Source organism: Pseudorca crassidens, chromosome 7 (assembly GCF_039906515.1).
Source record: "Pseudorca crassidens isolate mPseCra1 chromosome 7, mPseCra1.hap1, whole genome shotgun sequence".
NCBI classification, from domain to species: domain Eukaryota; kingdom Metazoa; phylum Chordata; class Mammalia; order Artiodactyla; family Delphinidae; genus Pseudorca; species Pseudorca crassidens.
In genome coordinates this window covers 9,283,875-9,301,507 of record NC_090302.1, presented here as the reverse complement: position 1 = coordinate 9,301,507, position 17,633 = coordinate 9,283,875, and the positions used below count along the sequence as shown (strand labels likewise).

Here is a 17,633-nt window from a genome sequence, read left to right as displayed (position 1 = left end):
TGTTGGCCCCTCGGTTCAGCTTTTTATTCTGCACACCCAAAGCCCTTTTTGTTGGTCTCGAGCTCACCGAGGAGTTTCTGTGCGTGTGCACTGGGGAAGCAGGTGTGAACACATAGTGACGGTGACTTACCCAGGAGCCGCTCAACAGCCAGCAAGGAAAAGTCTCACTTAATTGGATTTTATCTTTACTTTGAGCAAAATGCAGTTGGTCTCTGCCCCAAGCCATTAAGTACTCATAAAGTTTTAAAATGCATTTCTGTAGCAGAGCGAGGATGTGCTCCTTCATATATCTAGAGTCCCTGTGGGGCACGTGGCCCAGCCTCTGTGGGCTCCCGCCTCCCAGCAGAGACCCACGAGGCGTCCTGCTGCAAAGCCCATGGGGCCCCCTGGGTGGTTACTCCAGAAGGAGGGGTGTAGGAGGGCTGGAGGGCCCTCAGCTTCCTCCCAGGATGTGGGGACGTGGAAGGGTGAAGCAGGCTGCAGGGCTAAAGTGACAGTTACTGTCAGGTGCTCCGTGTTTTGGAGGCCTGGGGGGGGGGGCGGTGGCCAGAGAAATGCGGGGGAGGGCTTCCTAATTACCCATGCGAAATAGAACCTCAGAGAATATTCGTTTATGGTGTGAAGGCGCCTTTATTTGAAGATTACGGTGTTTCTGACTAACCTGGTAAACTAGCCTCCTGATGCCCAGGGGCAGTTTTCTTCTCTTTGCTTTGGGGGCTCTTTTCCAGGGGACATTTAGCACCTGGGCCCAGCTTGGGCCCTGCTTCTGCCGTTGAGCTCGACCTGTGACAGCTCAAGGGAAGGCAGATGCCAGGAGAGCCATGGTCCGGACACCAAGGGAAGCCCTCCTGGGTAGGCTTCGCTTCCACACCTCCAAGAGCCTTTGGATCAGGAGTTACAGCCGCGGGTTACGTAATTTAATGTGGATGCGCTTGTGTTTGTATGTAAAAGCAGGGAGAAGAGAAAGGGCTTTTCCTCTAGTGCCGTGATGATGACAGTTACTGAGCAGTTAGTTTGTACCTGAGCCTTATGCTTTTTTAAAAAATTTTATTTATTTTTTATACAGCAGGTTCTTATTATCTATTTTATGCATATTAGTGTATATATGTCAATCCCAATCTCGCAGTTCATCCCACCCCCACTTTCCCCCCTTGGTGTCCATGCGTTTGTTCTCTACATCTGTGTCTCTATTTCTGCCTTGCAAACCGGTTCATCTGTACCATTTTTCTAGATTCCACATATATGCATTAATACACGATATTTGTTTTTCTCTTTCTGACTTACTTCACTCTGTATAACAGTCTCTAGGTCCATCCACATCTCAACAATGTCCCAGTTTCGTTCCTTTTTATGGCTGAGCAATATTCCTTTGTATATGGGCACCACATCTTCTTTATCCAATCGTCTGTCGATGGGCATTTAGGTTGCTTCCATGACCTGCTGAGCCTTACGCTTTTATCTCATTTAAACTTCACAGCAATGCAGGTATGATTTCCTTCCTTCTGCGGTCAAAGAATCAGGCACAGAGAGATTGAACGCTTGTCCTAAGTCAGAGATGGGGCAGAGGGCCTGACCTGAATTCGCTCCTCGGAAGAAGCAGTGGGCTGCTTGGTGTGCCCCTGGCCCCTTCTGGTTTCCTCCCGTCGGCCATGCCGCGGAGCGGCTGTCCGCCTTCACCGAGGACAGGCAGACGCGGAGGCTGAGTGACTTGCCCAGGCCCCAGGGTGCTCACGCGCGTGAGGCCCCTCTTGCCTTCCTCGGAGCCACCTCACGCGTGGGACTCGGGAGGCTCTCGCCGTGGCTGATGAATCACTCCTTTTGGCTTATGAATCACGTGGCAAAACAAATCACTTTGGGGATCTAGAAGGAAGTTGTTGGCCTTGTGTCAACTCAATTGGAATGTCACCTAGCAGACAGCTCTGGGGCATCTACAGATGTCTTCCAAGGAATATCCCCAAAGTGAAATCACCAGGAAAGCCGAACCGGCTTGGTGTTTTTGGTTTACAAATGAGTTTTGAGAAGTGGCCTTGAGATCTAGAGTTGCTGGCACTTTTCCCATCACAAATTGTAAAGAACCTTTGAAAGGCCGCAGGAAATGGGGAGAAGAAAGGGCCAGGTTACTGATTATGTACAGCTCTGAACCCCAAGCAGGCCCACAGAATTAAAGGTCTCCTACCACTCCAACTACATTCAATTTTATTCTGAAAATGACTGCCTGCCAGCAGGCCACGTTGTTCACCCTCATCTCTGCAAGAACTTCTGAGGAACCGTGACCAAGCTCACTTAACACCACTTGGCAACTGTAAGCAGACAACAATTGAGATGCTAGTAATGGAGTCTTTTTAAAAAGTTTACATTTTTTACCGCATGACTTTACGAATCTCTTTATCAAGTGCGTTGAAATTAATGCATGTGTCGATCGGAGCATTTCCTCGTTGAGGAAGGAATCGGCAGGCCTGACCAAGGAGATGTGCTGCTCCCGGCCCGGTGCCTTTGGGAGCTGGTCAGCGGTGGGTTTGTGCTGAGCCCTCAGAAGTCCACGGGCGTGCATTTGGAGGGGAGAATCAAGGGAGGGCTCTGAGGGATTGCCCCGGCAAGTACAGTTACACAGTAGCTCCCGTACGCAGGAGCTGTGACCCTGTCCCCTTGCCAGGCAGAGTTCCTAGAGGTTCATGGCAGAGCCATCTGCGCAAAAGCCGAAATCCAATTTTATGTTCCAACAGATACGTCACGCAAATTGGACTTCTTCCCCTAGGAAAGCAAAGGCAGGTATCCCGGTCAGTTGGGGGGAAAAAAAAAAAAATCACCCCCTTCCTCCTTTCCTTCTTTAGAATAGGGGGTGGTATTAATACAGTAGCAGATTAGAGCTTTATTTGTTGAAACGTTGCAGATTCTGTAAGCATTCACAATCCTCTTGACTTGTAGAGCCTGATTGTGAAAAGAACAGTTGAATGAGCTCATTGTTTCCCGGCTTTTCTCTTTAATGTATTTTACAAACACTCCGGTGACAGGCCTGACACGCTGATTTCTATGTACTCGCACTTCGGTTTGGGATTACAGCATTAATAACAGAGCTCCATACATCATGCCATTTTCCAGCATGATCATTATGATAAAGGGCATATACTTAATTACAGGCCTGCTTAATTACAGCTCTGCTGAAGCTCGTTTGTTTAGGAGAATGCTAATTGCGCCACGGAGCCCACGGCACATCCTCGCTTTCATCTGCTCTGCGCCGCTCGCTCCGTGCAGAGGATCAGCGTTTTGTTAAAACTGCCACCAAAAAATAAAATAGAAAAAGGAAGAGAAAGGAAGACGGTGAAGAAAGCACCGTCCTGGTCCCGAAAGGGAGCCTGCCCGGCACGGGGCTGTGGACTGTAGCAGAAGCCCACGTTGGCTGTGGGCCCCTTCCAGCCCTCACAGTACCTCCTAGGACAGCTGGCTGTGTTGTCCCTGCTTTGCAGGCAGGGCGGCCAAGGCTCAGAGAGGTGAGACTGCCTCTCGCCACACGTGCTGCCCCCTGGAGTTCAGACCCCTCCTGCCTGCCACCCATGGCAGCGCCACACCCACAGCTCTGGACTTGAATCCTGGCCCCATCAAGCTACGTAACTCCTGCAGCCTCAGTTTCCTTAAATGTAACCTGCACGTGATCATTTTGAGGGTTACGTTATTTGATGCCCATTCGCTCTCTAGTATGTGGTCAGTAAATGTGGTTTCCTTTCCTTTTCTCTCTTTCTAGCCTAGAGCTGGGCTAGGGGAGAAGTTCTGTTCCAGACAAGGTTTAAGGGAGCCAAGGAGCCTGGAGAGCGGACTGCTCTGGGTCCCGGGAATGCCGCCTTTGGCGCCAGTGAGGAAAGGACAGACTCCTGTGTCCTGCTTCTGGGTTGTGACCGTGGATCGGTCAGGCCGTGTCCGTGTGAGAACCCTGTAGAACCCCAGGCTGACTGGGAGGGCCGGTTGGGGGGCGCACATGTACCCCCTGAGCAGTGGCTCCATGAGAGCTGCCCCCTCGTCACGGCTCTCCCTCCAGCCCCTCCACTGCACGTCAGTCCGAGTAGGACTCTGCAGCAGGCTGAAGGCTAGAAGGAGGATCACGGTGAGGACGAAACGCTGGCCTCAGCTCGGGAAACAAGGAAGGAAGGAAGTAAACGTGACTCCCCACAAGGAGCCCGGATGGAGACGATCTGTGAACTTCTTTTGGAAGGCATGAAAAATGTGTGCCATTGATTTTAAGAATTATGTTTGGCAAACCTCTAGATACCTTAAGATATGGAAAGGCTGCCCAGATAAGGAGAAGACAAATGGATGTCGTGGGATTAGAAGGGGATTTAGCAGTCCCACAGATCAGCTTTCTACCAACACAGAAAATCCCTCCCAGCGGCCGGCCACCTGGACCTTTGTCAGCCGGTTCTGCTGGTCCCGCCTTCTGCCTTTCCCCGAGGAGGGCAGGGTCCCCCTCCTCTGAATCGTGCCCCATCTCTCTAGCCCCTCTTCCTGTGACAGCCCTGAGAACACGTGCAGACGTTTGACCACATTCACCTCCAAGGCCTCTCGTATCTGGACCAAACCCCATCTTGCTGCACTTCCCGTGTGCCGGGCACGGCGCTGGGCTCTCGGGTGCCAGGTGGGGTGCAACGATGAACAAAAGTGGATGGGATCAGGCCTTCCTGGAGCAGCAGGTCTGATGGCTTCCTCCCCTTCCCTCCTGTGGGCTGGCTTCAGGTCCCTCACCATCTGGCAGGCTGCCCAGGACGACCCTCTGAGAGTGCGATCCCAGCACTGGACCCCTCCCTTGAGCCCAGAGCAGACCAAGGTGGCAGCTCCCTCAGCCTGGCACCAGGACTGCTGCACTGTCCCTTACAGTGCCATCCCTCCCCCTTTCTAAACAGTCAAGTCACGCTGTTGACTTGTTCAACTACAGACCAGTCTTTTTTCATGTCTTCTGCTGTTATTCCAGCATGAACATCTCTTTCATTCCATCTAACGCAGTTGGTGTTTTGGACTTAAAGTACAGGACTTAGCACTGACCTTTAGTAAATTCCATCTGTTAAATTGAGCCCGTGACTCCAGCTTTTTGAGATCTTTATTGGTCTTCTGTTATCCAGTTTGTAGACTGTCCTCATCAGCCACATAGTGGATAAACCCACTCTGCGTGTCTTCATTAGAGTAATTGATAGTGCCCTGGGCACCCTCCAGAGAGGTCACTTGAGGTCAACATCCATTTATTAATCAGCTTCTTGAACGTCTAGTCCAGCCAGTTATGGATTCTCCTGCCCTTAACATTGTCCAGCTGTATTTATCCATCTTGTCCATATGGGTAACATGGGAAACTTGTCAAGTGCTTTGCTGAAATCCATGTTCTTCTCAGCCTACCATAATCTTGGCCATATTAGATTTTTTAAATAAGTGGAACTTGGTTGGCATATCATCTGTTTCGCAGACTCTCATTGGCTCCTGGGGACTCTGGCTCCCCTTCCCAGGGACGCGGGGCGTGTCACCATGGCGACTGTTCCTCTTGAGCCGGCTCCCATTCAGGAGCTTCAGCCCCTGGGAGCCTATGGACTCTCTTTTCTTCCAAGATTGTTAAAGCCTGCTGTCTAGAATACGAGGAGCATCCGGCTGTGCCCGTCTTCCTGTCCTGAGCTCTAAGATAAAGTGGTAACTTATCCCCAAGTTCACATCTCTCTCCCTTCCCAGCTCCCCTTGAGGTCGGATTAGGTCCGAGTGGCTCTCCACACTGTCTCCTCTGCTGCTAAACCCTGCCAGGAGGGCATCAGCCCCACAGTCCGGAGGGCCACCCTCACTGCTGCCTCTTGCTTCGCAGACAGTCTCGGGAAGGCGTCTTCCCTTTGTTCTCTCCAAATGTCCCCAGGCTGGAGCCCCATTATGGGGGGCGCTGAGCACCCCAGGAACCCCCTGTGCTGGGACAGGAATGCAGAGGTGACTCACACGCGGATGGCTAGGACCCTCAGCCGGGAGAGGAGATGCGGCCCTGGCTAGGCACCCAGGGGGCCCCTCTGAGCGGATCCCAGAGGGATGGCGGTGGGTGGACGTAGGGTGAAGGGGAGGGGCATCCTGTGCGGAGGGGCCGTAAGCACCCCGCCTTGGAAATCCTCCTGTCTCTTCCCTTTGTATGCAGGCTTGACTGCCAGCCTCATGCTGGGCAGGGGTCACTAGCCTTCCTCAGTTTCGCCCAGTGCTCCCCAGGTCTCTCATTTCCCGGGGTAGTCGGGCCTTTGCAGGTCACTTACTTCCCACCTTGTCAGAACACCAGTTGTCTGAACATGTGTTGACGTTTGGATGGAAACAGCTGTCACCAGGGAGAACGGAGATCTTCACCATATCTTACCAGAAACCCCCAGACCCTAAGGAGGTCTTTAAACACCAAAGGCAGAAAGCCTAGTGAATGAACGAGCGGGGTTCTCCGCGTAGCGACGTGGGCAAAGATGCGCTCGCTGGAAACCGCTCTCCAGCGTTGGGTCTGATTGCTTCCCGAGCGCAGGAAGGGAGCTCTGCCCTGGGCCCTGCCGTCTGTCTCCTGGGCAGAGAGAAGCTGGGAAAGCGGTGTGTGTGTGCAGACACGTGTGCAGAGAGCAGAGAGTGACAGGGCCAGGGCAGGTGACAACAGGGGGCTTTGAGAATCTGAAGAAGAGGTAAAGTAGGCTGTGGCTTCTAGCGTCTGACTTGGGGTGGCCAGGATGGGGGCGGTGCCTTGACGGTGAGGGGGATGGCCAAGGAAAGAGTGGCTTCGAAAAGACCATGATGGGTCTGATGGGGCTGTTTGCACACAAGCCCACCTCCTGGCCCGTCGGTCTGATGGGAAGGAGCTGGTAGAAGGGCCAACTAGACACTTGGGGAGGGACTGGTAATGTTGTCAAAACCGTGAAAGGCCCTAGTGTGGAAGAAGCAGGTTTGCTCTCAGAAATTTCATGTATACCTCATGGAAGGGCCAAAGACTGGAGTCACTGCTTGGCGCCTGTGTGGGCTCTGACCCCCAATCTGTGAGTGGTCCGAAATGCTGTCAGTGCTGCGTGCTCTCCTGCCTCTGTGGCTTTTGAAAGGGGGCTGGGGTCAGAGTGCCGCATGGGGTGAGCCTTGACTCCCAGCCACGTTGAGTGCACGGTGGCAACTTCTGGGAAGGGAGCTTGGCCTCTCCTTGGGTCCTGGGTGGGCCTGGTCCTGTTTTTTCTAGAAGGCGTCGTGGCCTTTCAGGGATCATCTGTTCAGGGATGGGTTTTCCCAGCTGTAAGTGAGCAAAGGTGCTCAGATTTCATTAGTGTATTTGCGTGTGTGCTGTACTGTGTTAAGGTTACTGTGGGCTTTCCCCTGCCTTTCTGGGGGGCTGTCACTGTCCCCAGTGCTTAGCTGGGCCTCTTCCAGGCAGTGACGGCAGGTCGCAAGGCCTCCGTGATGCAAGGTCTCTGACCACAGACGTCTCTGTCGGAGCCCCGTGGCCAAGCAGGCTTCCCAGGAAAAGAGGAGGTTTCCAGTGCAGCAGCTGCGGCCAGCTGTGCTATTGCCTTTTCCTCAAACTTACCAGAGAAGGTTCCATGTTTATCTTCCCAGAAATTGTGAATGTAGCTTAAAATGAGACATGTGGCTTGTCTTACTGATCAGAGAGGCTTTGTCCCAGATTTCTTTTCTTTCTCTTATTTCCTTTTCTTCTTTCTGCTTCTGTGACTCTTATTTCTTAGGACTGAAAAAAAATTGTCCACCACTTGTGTACCAGAGAGGGCCCCATCTTAGATGTCGGGGGAGGCAGAGATGATCGCCTCCCAGGGAACTCATCACTCCGTTTCTTCCTGTGACCACAATTTACCAGAAAGCCACTGCCCTTGGAGTGACGCTCCACGCCACGCCAGTGGCTGGGACCAGGGAGGCCGGGTTTGGCCTCTGCTCAGACCTGAGGGCGAAACCGGGCCCCAGGAGAAGCCTCTGCCCGCCCCACGGCCCGCGGCTGCCTGGACTTCACGCTGCGGGGTACCGGTGTCACACTCGGTCCAGTGCGACCTGCTCCTCCGTGTGCCGAGGTTTCCACACTGACGTCATTATTCCGCTCCTCCCGGGAGAGGGCGCGCTCGGGGAGGCAGCTCCCGGCCGTGATTTGACAGCGATGACCTGGGGACTGGGTGGGCGCGGGGCTGTGGGAAAGGAACCGCTGAACACACACCCCCGCCCCGTTTTCCTTTGCTGAGGACCCATTCCCGCCCCTTCTGTGTCCTGTTAACACTGAGGAGACGGGGGAGCCGCGATTCAGCCCAGGAAAGCGGACCAGGAGCCGGCGATGGTGGCCGCGCAGCCCCGCCTGCCGAGCACCTGGGCGCCGGGGGCGGAGTCTCACACACAGCCCGCTCACACCTACTCCTCCGCAGGCTGCGCCGTTTTTTTTGTTTTTTTTGCGGTACGCGGGCCTCCCACTGCTGTGGCCCCTCCCGTCGCGGAGCACAGGCTCCGGACGCGCAGGCTCAGCGGCCATGGCTCACGGGCCCAGCCGCTCCGCGGCATGTGGGATCTTCCCGGACCGGGGCACGAACCCGCGTCCCCTGCATCGGCAGGCGGACCCCCAACACCCAAAGCCATGGCCAGGGTCCAAACCCAGCTGTCTGACTCCAGAACCACTCCTTCCTCCAACCTGGACCTTTCCCGGGAGCCTGACAGCCTGGCTGTGATCAGGCTCAGCTGGAAGGACATCTCAAGAGCACGCTTACTGCCCACCTCCTCGCCCAGCCCGGCCTTCTCCCCTCAGCCCTCGTGCGCCTCTGTCCTGCCACCAGCCCTTCGGTGGCTCCCACTGCTTATAGGCTGGACCCCGGGTGGGCTCTGGACCCTTCCCTGCTCTCACAGCTCGTCTGCACTTCGGCGGTGCGTCTGCCTCGCTCACTAGGTGTGTGTCCTTCCCAGGAGCAGGAATGGTACCTGGGCACCCATTGCCCTCGGCCCCACTCACCTGTGCACGTGTCGGCCGGCTCCAGCCCTGACCGGCCTGTACTGTCTGTGTCAGTATCTCAAGGTGCTGAACATTAGTGGTGTCTGCAATGCCATTTCCTCTCTTTTTTTCTTCTTTTGCAGCAATGGATGGTGTGCCATTTATGATTTCAGAGAAGTTTTCTTGTGTTCCAGAAAGTGTAAGTTTTAAGCACGATCGCCCTCCCCTTCTGCCCCACTCCCCTTCCCCTGCCCCTGCCCGAATCACTGCTGTCCTCGTGTTCTCCCCGCCCCTGGAAGCTCAGCCCTGCAGCCTACAGCAGGGCTGCCTGAGAGCCGGAAGTGGGTCGTGTTCCTCCCTGGGCCCCTTCAGCTAATGCTGCCTATAGTGGGTGCTTGAGAAGTGAAAGAAGGGATGAGGGTGGGGAGGGAGGGAGGCACACTAGCAGACACACTCAGACGCAGATGCAGCGAAGGCTTTTTGATTCAAATGTGATGGTAAATTGTACTGAACTTCACCGGCTGTAAATGTGCTTGCTTTCCAAGCTCACCTTACTAATTTCTGTTATCTTTTATTTAACAAAGTCAATGTCTAGCAGAAAGAAAGCTGCCTCACTTCCCCATTGTCATTGCCGCATTCCGTGATGACCACGTTCTCTGCTCTAAATCGCAGGCATCGGAGTGGCAGGGCTGGGCCTGCTAGTGCAGGGTGCCCTGCAGCTGTGGGTCTCCCGCCCACTGCAGGCTAGCATGGACCCCATGATACACTTGAGGCAACTGAGGCCAGGCTGGGCCCTTGAGCCATCTTTAGTGACAGAGGGATTGAGTGAGCTAGCTGGGTCTGAGGGCCAGAACCCAGATCGTGAGAGGCACCCAGCACGCACAGCTTTGCGGGCCCCGCCTGGCACCCCTGTGCCCTCTCTCCGGTGGTGCCTTCCCCCCAGTGTGGCAGTGGCCCTCCCTCAGCTGTGCAGGCCTGGTCCATGCTGGCTCAGTAGACTGCTTTCTGGGCTTTTTAAAATCCTTTCTGCAGAAGTTTGCTTTGAGTAGCTGATAAACATGAAGGCCCTAGTTTGGGCACCAGCTAAAGAATCCTTCAGTGTTTTTCTTGGACCCAGCTTAAAACCACCCAGTTCGCGATTTGACCTGCACTGGAGTTTCCATTTTCATGAAATATAATAGGCCTTCTCTGAACCCTTCTGGTAAGCAGCTTAATCTTGAAAAACGCTCGTGACTTGACCTACGGAGCATGAGTAACTTCAGCTGACTCCACTTGGCCGCGTTGCCATGGAGACGCTGGCGCCTCTCCCGCCCACTCCCTTGGAGAGGCTGTTCTGTCCTGCACACCGGCTCCAATCAGGAAAGTTTAGTGGGGCAGTTAGAGCCTAATGATACAACAGCTGGACCTCTGCTGGATCCCGGGCCGCTCAGGCAGGCAGCCCCGCTCTCGCACCACTCGGGCCGGCAGCAGGAGAAAGCCAAACTGTTTTGTGGCTACTGGCAGAGCAGCCCCAGGAGCTGAGCGCCTAGTTCGGTGGCCCTGTCCCAAGATCGGGCTCTGCCGACTCAGCAAGTGCTCAGGCAGGCGGATTCGGGCCAAGCCCAGTGCAAGCGCTTCCCTGCGCTTCTGTGTTTAATCTCAGCAGCCCAGCCGGCAGGGCCTCCCGCAATGCTTTGTAACCGGAGAGGAAATGCTCGAGTGATTAACCTGCCGCTGCTGCATCACGAAGGGGCACTGAGCCCAGTTAGAATCCAGGTCCTTGGGCTCAGAGCCGGCCTCTTTCTACACCCCTCCCAGGAAATCCCCCGCCTCTGGGCTGCAGTTCAGAACTGTGAAGGCCCCGGGGTTTTGTCAGAGTTTCTCAGGTTTCACCTGTTCATCCGCGGCTGCCAGCTGCTGGCCTGGGCTGCAGAAGGCTGGGCTGTTACCCCTCGGGAATACAGACCACTGATGACCCCTGAGGGGACTCGGACCAGGGACCTCAGAGACCAGGTTCCCTCCACCCCTCACTGTGTATTATTTCAGCCCAGGCTTCTCTGGGCCTCCAGCTGACTCTTGTTGCCATGTGCATTTGATTTTTCATGCTGTCTGGAAAAGCCAGTGTTTTTCAAGAAAGATCCCCATCTCTATGAAGTTACAGAAATACCCATTAAAATGCAGTGTTACCATTTTCCACCACCACTGACTTCTTAAACGACAGTTGATGGGCAGTTACTTCATTTACCTTGCATTTTCAAAGACCCGGAATTCCTTCCAGCTCCTTCTCTGATGCCAAGGAGTCCCAGGCAGAAGACTGGCTGCCTGCCTCGTGGAGTTCCTTAGACCCGTTCCAGCACACAGACACGGATGTCAGGGCAGTGTGGGGAAGCCGTGGGCGCCTCCATCCCCGCGGCTGCAGAAAGAGCACACCGGCTTTTCCTGTGGGCAAGGAGACACAAGAGGCAGAAATTATTGGTGACAGTCATGGTCTTTCAGGAGAGCCGTGACCCGCCCCCCGGCTGCTGTAGACAGGTGCCTAGGCCGGGGTCCCCACCAGAAGGGACCCCGGTGACGGCCAGGTTTTCTGAGTCTGCTCCTGCTACTGGTCCATTTACCCTCACTCGTCACTATAGTCACATCGATGGTTTCCATGGAAAAGGAGTGGAGAAAACGCCAGATCACAAGGGGGTTTGAAGTGTCACAATTGTGAATGAGAGCAAATGGGAAGAAGCATTTTTCCAGCCGTTTAAAAGGATGACTTCATCTGTTTTTTCAGATGCAGCCCTTTGATCTGTTGGGAATCACCATCAAATCTCTGGCAGAAATTGAAAAAGAGGTAAGCAAGCTTCCCAGAGTGGGACAGGTGGGGGGCCTGGGTCATCACTCACTCGACCCAGGGTCTCCCATCCCCATTAGGGTTTGTGTTCCAGGAACAGGAGGGACCTAGGTGTGGGGTGACCCTCTGAGAAAAATACTTTCATTTCATTCAAGTTTATTTCTGAGAAAAAGAAACTCACTTTTAATGTGTATATTACTTAAAGTAATAAGACAGAAGGTTTTACATGATGCACGGAACAATCAGTTCTGCTTCATTTTGTTTAGAATGTCATGGCGTAACGAAGGTAGAGGTTGGGGTGTGTGTGCACAGTTGGCTTTTCCTCCTGTTTTATTATTTGCCACCAGTAGGAGTTTGGGGAAATGTCAGAGGCTCTTCGTGATTTAGAGGGAGGATGACGGTTCATTCCGTTGTGCTTGATAGCCAGACCCCACCTGGCAGCCTGTTTCGAAAGAGTTTGGATGTTTTCCTAATAAAAAAGAAAGAAACCCAGGATTGGAGCACATGTGACAACTCTGAAGAAAGAGAGTTGAGATAATGGAATCAAGCTAGAGGTCAGATCTGCCGGTGGTCTCCCCACTTTCATAAGACAGCGTTAGCGTGCGTGTCGTCTTTCACATGTAGACGGTTGTTAAGCGGTCACATGCTTGCAGCCAGCTCTCCTCTGAGAGGCACATTTGTCTCAAAGATGGAAATGGTAGAACCATTTCAATATTCTCAGTTCCTCTGGGTTTTCTGTTGTGTACCCAGCTTGCAGAAGCAGGTTGCATTATTGAAAGATGGCTGAAATCCAGGAAAATTGAATCAATGTAGTACAACAAATTTCTAAACCTGTCATAGCAAAAACAAGACAAAAAAGTCCCCTTTTGTCTTTGATTTTCAGTAAATCATAAAAACCAACGTGATTGTCATCTATAGATTTTGGGGGGTGGGGGTAAACTTAGGAAAAAGAATGTCTGGCTACCACACCAGAAATATACATGTGCATGGAGCCCCAGGTCAACCTTGCTCAAAATTGAGGCGGCCGTCCGCTTCAGACTGCCTTTGCTTGGGGTCCCGCACAGGGTGGCACCAGCGAGCCTATGTGGAATGCCTTTGCCGGGACCTGCTCTGGCTGCAGGCAGTGAAGCAGGGCCATGCGTGGCCTGTGACCTTTCAGGACAGACAAGTTCACACAGACCTTAAGGGGCGCGCGTGGGGGTCGGGTGGTCACGCCCCCTCTCCGCTTAAAGCCAGGATAACAGTAGATCCTGTCTCACGAACACTAAATGGATAGATGTGTGAGCACTGTGGACAGCAGTTGCTCATCACCCTGGGTAGGTGGGGTAGGTGGTGAGTGCCAGAGACTGGGCAGCTGTGAATGTCGCCCCTTCTCTCCCCGCCCATCCTCCTGGGCTGTAACCAGAGCCCCGTTCACTGAAGCACCTGCTACATGCTCCGCTCTGGGCCTGGGCTTTACCTCCGTCATCACCGATTCTCACCCCAAGTTGACCAGGTGGCATTGTTCCTCCCCATTTCATGGGCAGAAATTGAGACTGAGAGGTGAAATAATAATAATACCCAAGACAAGATTGAGGCCTAGCGTGTCATACTCCAAATCCGCTCCGTTATGACGTTAAGTCTGTTGCTCCCTGTCCTACTGTTGGGGCTGATGGGGACAGTGGTACCTGGGAGGCCCGTCGACCTGGGTTCTGACCCCGGCCGGGCCTTCAGGTTACCAGGACGGGGGGAAATAGGAGAGAGCCCAGTGTAGAGCCAGTACATGTGGTGGAAACCATCGTAAGTTCTCTTAATTCTCTTCCCCACGAAAGGGCCAAAAATGTGTTTGGTGTGAACGCGTCGTCTTGATGTCAGGTGCTCTGAACAGAGCCTGGTGGGGCAGACTCCTCAGTTCCTCCACTTAACCTTTCTGAGCCTCAGTTTCCTTTTCTGTCAGATCAGGATAGTAATAAAAGTGCCCTGTAGCATTTATGGGTTTGACCAAGACAGTCACGGAAGTGGCTTAGAACAGCACCTGCTGTGGCTACTGCCCAGTTAGTTATCAGCGGCTGCTGTCATGGTCATGGTCATTGTTACTACTGTTCCCCCGGTCCACAGGAAGCGGGGAGAGTCGGTGTAAGTCTGTCCTGTTGCAGCCCGGCCAGCTGCCCTCTTGCTGGTGGCGGAGGAGAGACAGCCCCGTTGACCAAGCTTGGGCTTGCTTCCTTGTTTTCAGTGATGAGTTAAAAACACACGTCTGTGTTCTCTGTTGAAAGAAATTAGAGTTAAAGAAAATACAGGGGAACGGGGAGAGGTTAGAAACACTAAATAGGGCATAAAACCATCACAGATACCACTGAAGTCGAGGGTGCCGTGGAGACTTTTATTTACTCTGAGGATTTAAAAGTTATTTCCACCAGCCATCCACGTGCATTTAATGGTGATTAGTGTATTGACATCTACACACTTTGGTGAACGGGCTCCTCCTCCTGCAACAAGGTCAGAGGACTTTCTCTGTAAATAAACTGGAACTTTCCCCTTTTAGCCGCTGAACTCAGCACAGCTCCGAGGGTTGGAGGCCGAGGAGAAGCTTTGCCCACAGCCCCCTGGCCTCACACTCGGGCTCTGTGGGTTGGCCCTGAGTAGCTGGGGTCCCCCTAGTCAGGATGATTTTGCCCCTTTCCATTCCCAGTCTGGCTGCCCTGGTGGGGGCGGGGGATGTGCCTGGGGAGGGGTCTTGGGGCAGGGGTGCTCCACTGGGGGTTTGCTTTCCCCACATTTACACTGTCAAGCGCCGTCCCCCAAGAAGGCGGGAGACTTCAGGGCTGACCGTGACCTGCGCTGTCCCGTTGCCCATCCCAGACACCCCCTTGGATCTCGCCTGGGATTCCCAAGCAGCGGGGAGAGCCCAGCGTCAGTGGGGGCTGCTTTGTCTGGGGCAGGCGCTCCCCTCCCTTATCCGTCCGTGCCCCCTGGGAGACGTGGTGTCACCCCAGCTCACAGCAGAAACCTGGGCTTGGGTGACCGCAGCTATAAAGGAAGTGGGAGTGCTTGCCCCAAAGGCATCATGCTGCCTCCCGTCCAGGACTGGCGCGGGCCCGCTCTCCTGCCAACTTGAACGTTACTCACCCTGCCCTGCCTGGGGGATGCTTCTGAATTTTAGCCTGCGTGCGCCCTGTCACCACCATTTAGCCTCGGGGACAGGTCACCCCCTGAACAAGCCCCGTCACCCCATCAGCCTTGAGCTTGGTGATTAGGGACCCGAGGGATCACCGACAGCCAGCCCAGGAGTGCTGTCCCCAGCGGCCCTCATCACCACAGCGCGGACCCGCCGTGAACTGAGTAACAGGTGCAAAGAGATGAGGTGTCGCCTCCCCGCAATGGGTGACAGTGCGCCTCCAGCCCGCCAACACGGGAATCTGACGAGCTTAAGCAAGAGCGTGCCACTCGGCTCTCCAGCAGGAAGGTGGGACGAGGCTCGCTGGCCGTGTGGGCCAGAGCCGCCCGCCGCGTGGGTGTGTAGATACCGGGTGTCTGCAGGGACGTTTGTGGACAGTGTAGACAATGGAGGCAACACAGCATAGTGGAGGGACACAGTTTTCGAGTCGAGCCCCCCAGGGTAGCATGCCAAATCTGCCACCTAGGCTGGACCCTGGGGCAAGTCCCCTGGCCTCCCCCTCCTCAGGTTGGCGTGCAGGCCCAGGGAGCCCACCCTGGCCGGAGTGCTGGTCCCAAGGCTGCTGCTGTGGCACTGACGGGAGGCCCCGGCAGTCGTGGTGTACGCAGCACCTGGTTACGTTTCATGAAAGGCCCCCAAGGAAGGTCATGATAAAAATCAGTGCCCATGCCATCCGGCAGATATGGGGGAAAAAATTCTTCAGACGCGCTCAGGTGGCATGGGCTGTTGAAGCGGAAAAGCCAAGGTTGTAAACCAATTCCTGCTGTGAAGCTGTCCCTCTCCTGGTCCCCAGCGCTGAGCCCAGCCTCCTTGCGGCCCGACCCCGCCCTCTAGCAGCCACATCTCTTGCCGTCTGTGACCTTCCGAGGCTCAGAGTAGGGGCTTTGCCGTGTACATTACCCCGAGGCAGGAGAGTGTGTGTTTGCTTACCTCCCCTCCGCCCTGGGAGGCGACCAGGGAGCAGCCAGTGGCAGCTGTCAGCAGCAAAGGCGGCGGTGGGGGGGGAGTGCTTTCTGGCCCTGACCTGGCCCCCTTGCCCCGGGGAGCAGCCGTCTGGCTCTGCAGGAGGGTGGCCGTGACCCCGGAGGGCTGTGTCCCAGTGAAGCCCCTATTGTCCTCCCTGTTGCCCAAACAAAAGGTTCTCTCTGTTCAAGAGTCGGGAAAAGTGTAATTTCGCAGCCGACCCCGTGATGAAGCATCTTCTCTGGGAGTGAGAAAATGGGCATATAAATATTCTGTGTCTCAGCCGCCCTTTATTTCCCTTGTAAGCAGTCACCCTATTTCTCCATCGGATGGACGCCCCATCGCAGCCAGGGTGAGAGCTCCCCAGCTCCTCAGTTCCGGCAGCAGCTTCTAAAATAATTCCTGTGTCTCGGTTACCTTTCCTGCAGCCTGTTTATCCTCCCTCCCCGCCCACTACCCCACCGTCCCCTGTGGCCCGTCCATCCCCAGCCTCGCCTCCCTCACAGACTGCCCTGTCCCTTGTCTCACGAGTGGTGGCCAGGAGAGGTGGCCTGGACTGTAGATTCCATGCCTTGTACATAACACTGCAAGCCTCTAAAAACAGGAGCCGACAATTCCTGTGATTGAGGCATCCAGAGTGCCTTCCAGACCCGCACACAAAGCCCTTTCCCCGCCTGCTGCTGACCCTCCATGGAAAACCACAGTGCTCCCCCTCCCTTCGGTGGGCACCACACTCAAAACCGTGGCAAGGGAGCGCCATTAGCCCACCACACTTCCTGGTGGAGCAAACAGCCTCCATTTTCACTAGGCTTTAAGGCTGAAAGACAAGGGAGAGTCTAATTAGTAAAGGGAGGATCTGATATTAATCACTCCTTTAAAACTGACAAGGGAGGCAGTTCATTTAACCACTTAATTGCTACAGGTTTTTATAGGCTGCTGTTTGCAGACATATTTAATGAAGAAATTATAAATCTAAAGGAGCTTAAAATTTTAATTTTATACCTAAATATTTTCTTGTTCTTATGTTTGTAGTCAATCCTCAAGAGTGTAGTCACGTGGAATGTTTTTTAAATGAACATATTTGCTAACTGGCATGATTTCAGTTTTTAAAACATTGGTTCCAGCAATTAGGCATTTTTTTCAGTTCCCAAATGACTGGAGAAATTCGTCTTGATTATAATTGCTCTTAGCCACGCATATCTAATTTGTGTCTTTTTAAGTGTTAATTAGTAAACAGTTTGAGCTGACATCTTTATGTGTTTGTGTATTGAAAAATAGGGCTTATTGCTTATTTAGCTTGGGGCAGATTCCACTAGCATTTACGTCACGGCATTGAGGTGAAATTAATGGAAACACATTTGGCATCGCGAAGTAAAAAGAATTTTTGAATCCAACTTCTGTACATCCACTTTGCATGGACTTCTGCAAGCCCTTGCAATATATGAGATTAGACTGGATTTGGGATCTGCATATGCAGGAAGAAAGTGAGGCAGAAGATTTTTGTATCAGTAATGAAATGGCAGAGTCCAATTTTATAAAAGCAAAATGTTCATATCCCAGCACAATTGTTCATTCTTTCTACTTTTGGAAAGCTTTCATTGTGCTTATTAATGTTAAGAATTTTGTAGAGGGAGATGTTGCAAAATGTGTGATCTCTTTGCACCATCTAGTGGTCAGGTCTTAAACTGCAGCAGGAAATAAGGTGTTTTCTATCTGTGAGACTTAGTATTTTTCAACACCCAGAATCTTTTCTTCTTTCTTTTTCAGTCAGG

At 53.5% G+C, this 17,633-nt stretch overlaps 1 protein-coding gene across 4 annotated transcripts in view; it reads left to right on the top strand.

Annotated features, from left to right (window-relative positions):
- MVB12B (multivesicular body subunit 12B) overlaps positions 1-17,633 on the top strand; it is a 206,706-nt gene that overhangs the window by 148,015 nt on the left and 41,058 nt on the right. For all 4 annotated transcript variants that reach the window (XM_067743301.1, XM_067743302.1, XM_067743299.1 and 1 more), the window contains exons 8-9: positions 9,070-9,125; positions 11,682-11,741. In XM_067743301.1, coding sequence (XP_067599402.1) covers positions 9,070-9,125; positions 11,682-11,741 — 116 coding nt within the window. The remainder of the gene's footprint in view (positions 1-9,069; positions 9,126-11,681; positions 11,742-17,633) is intronic.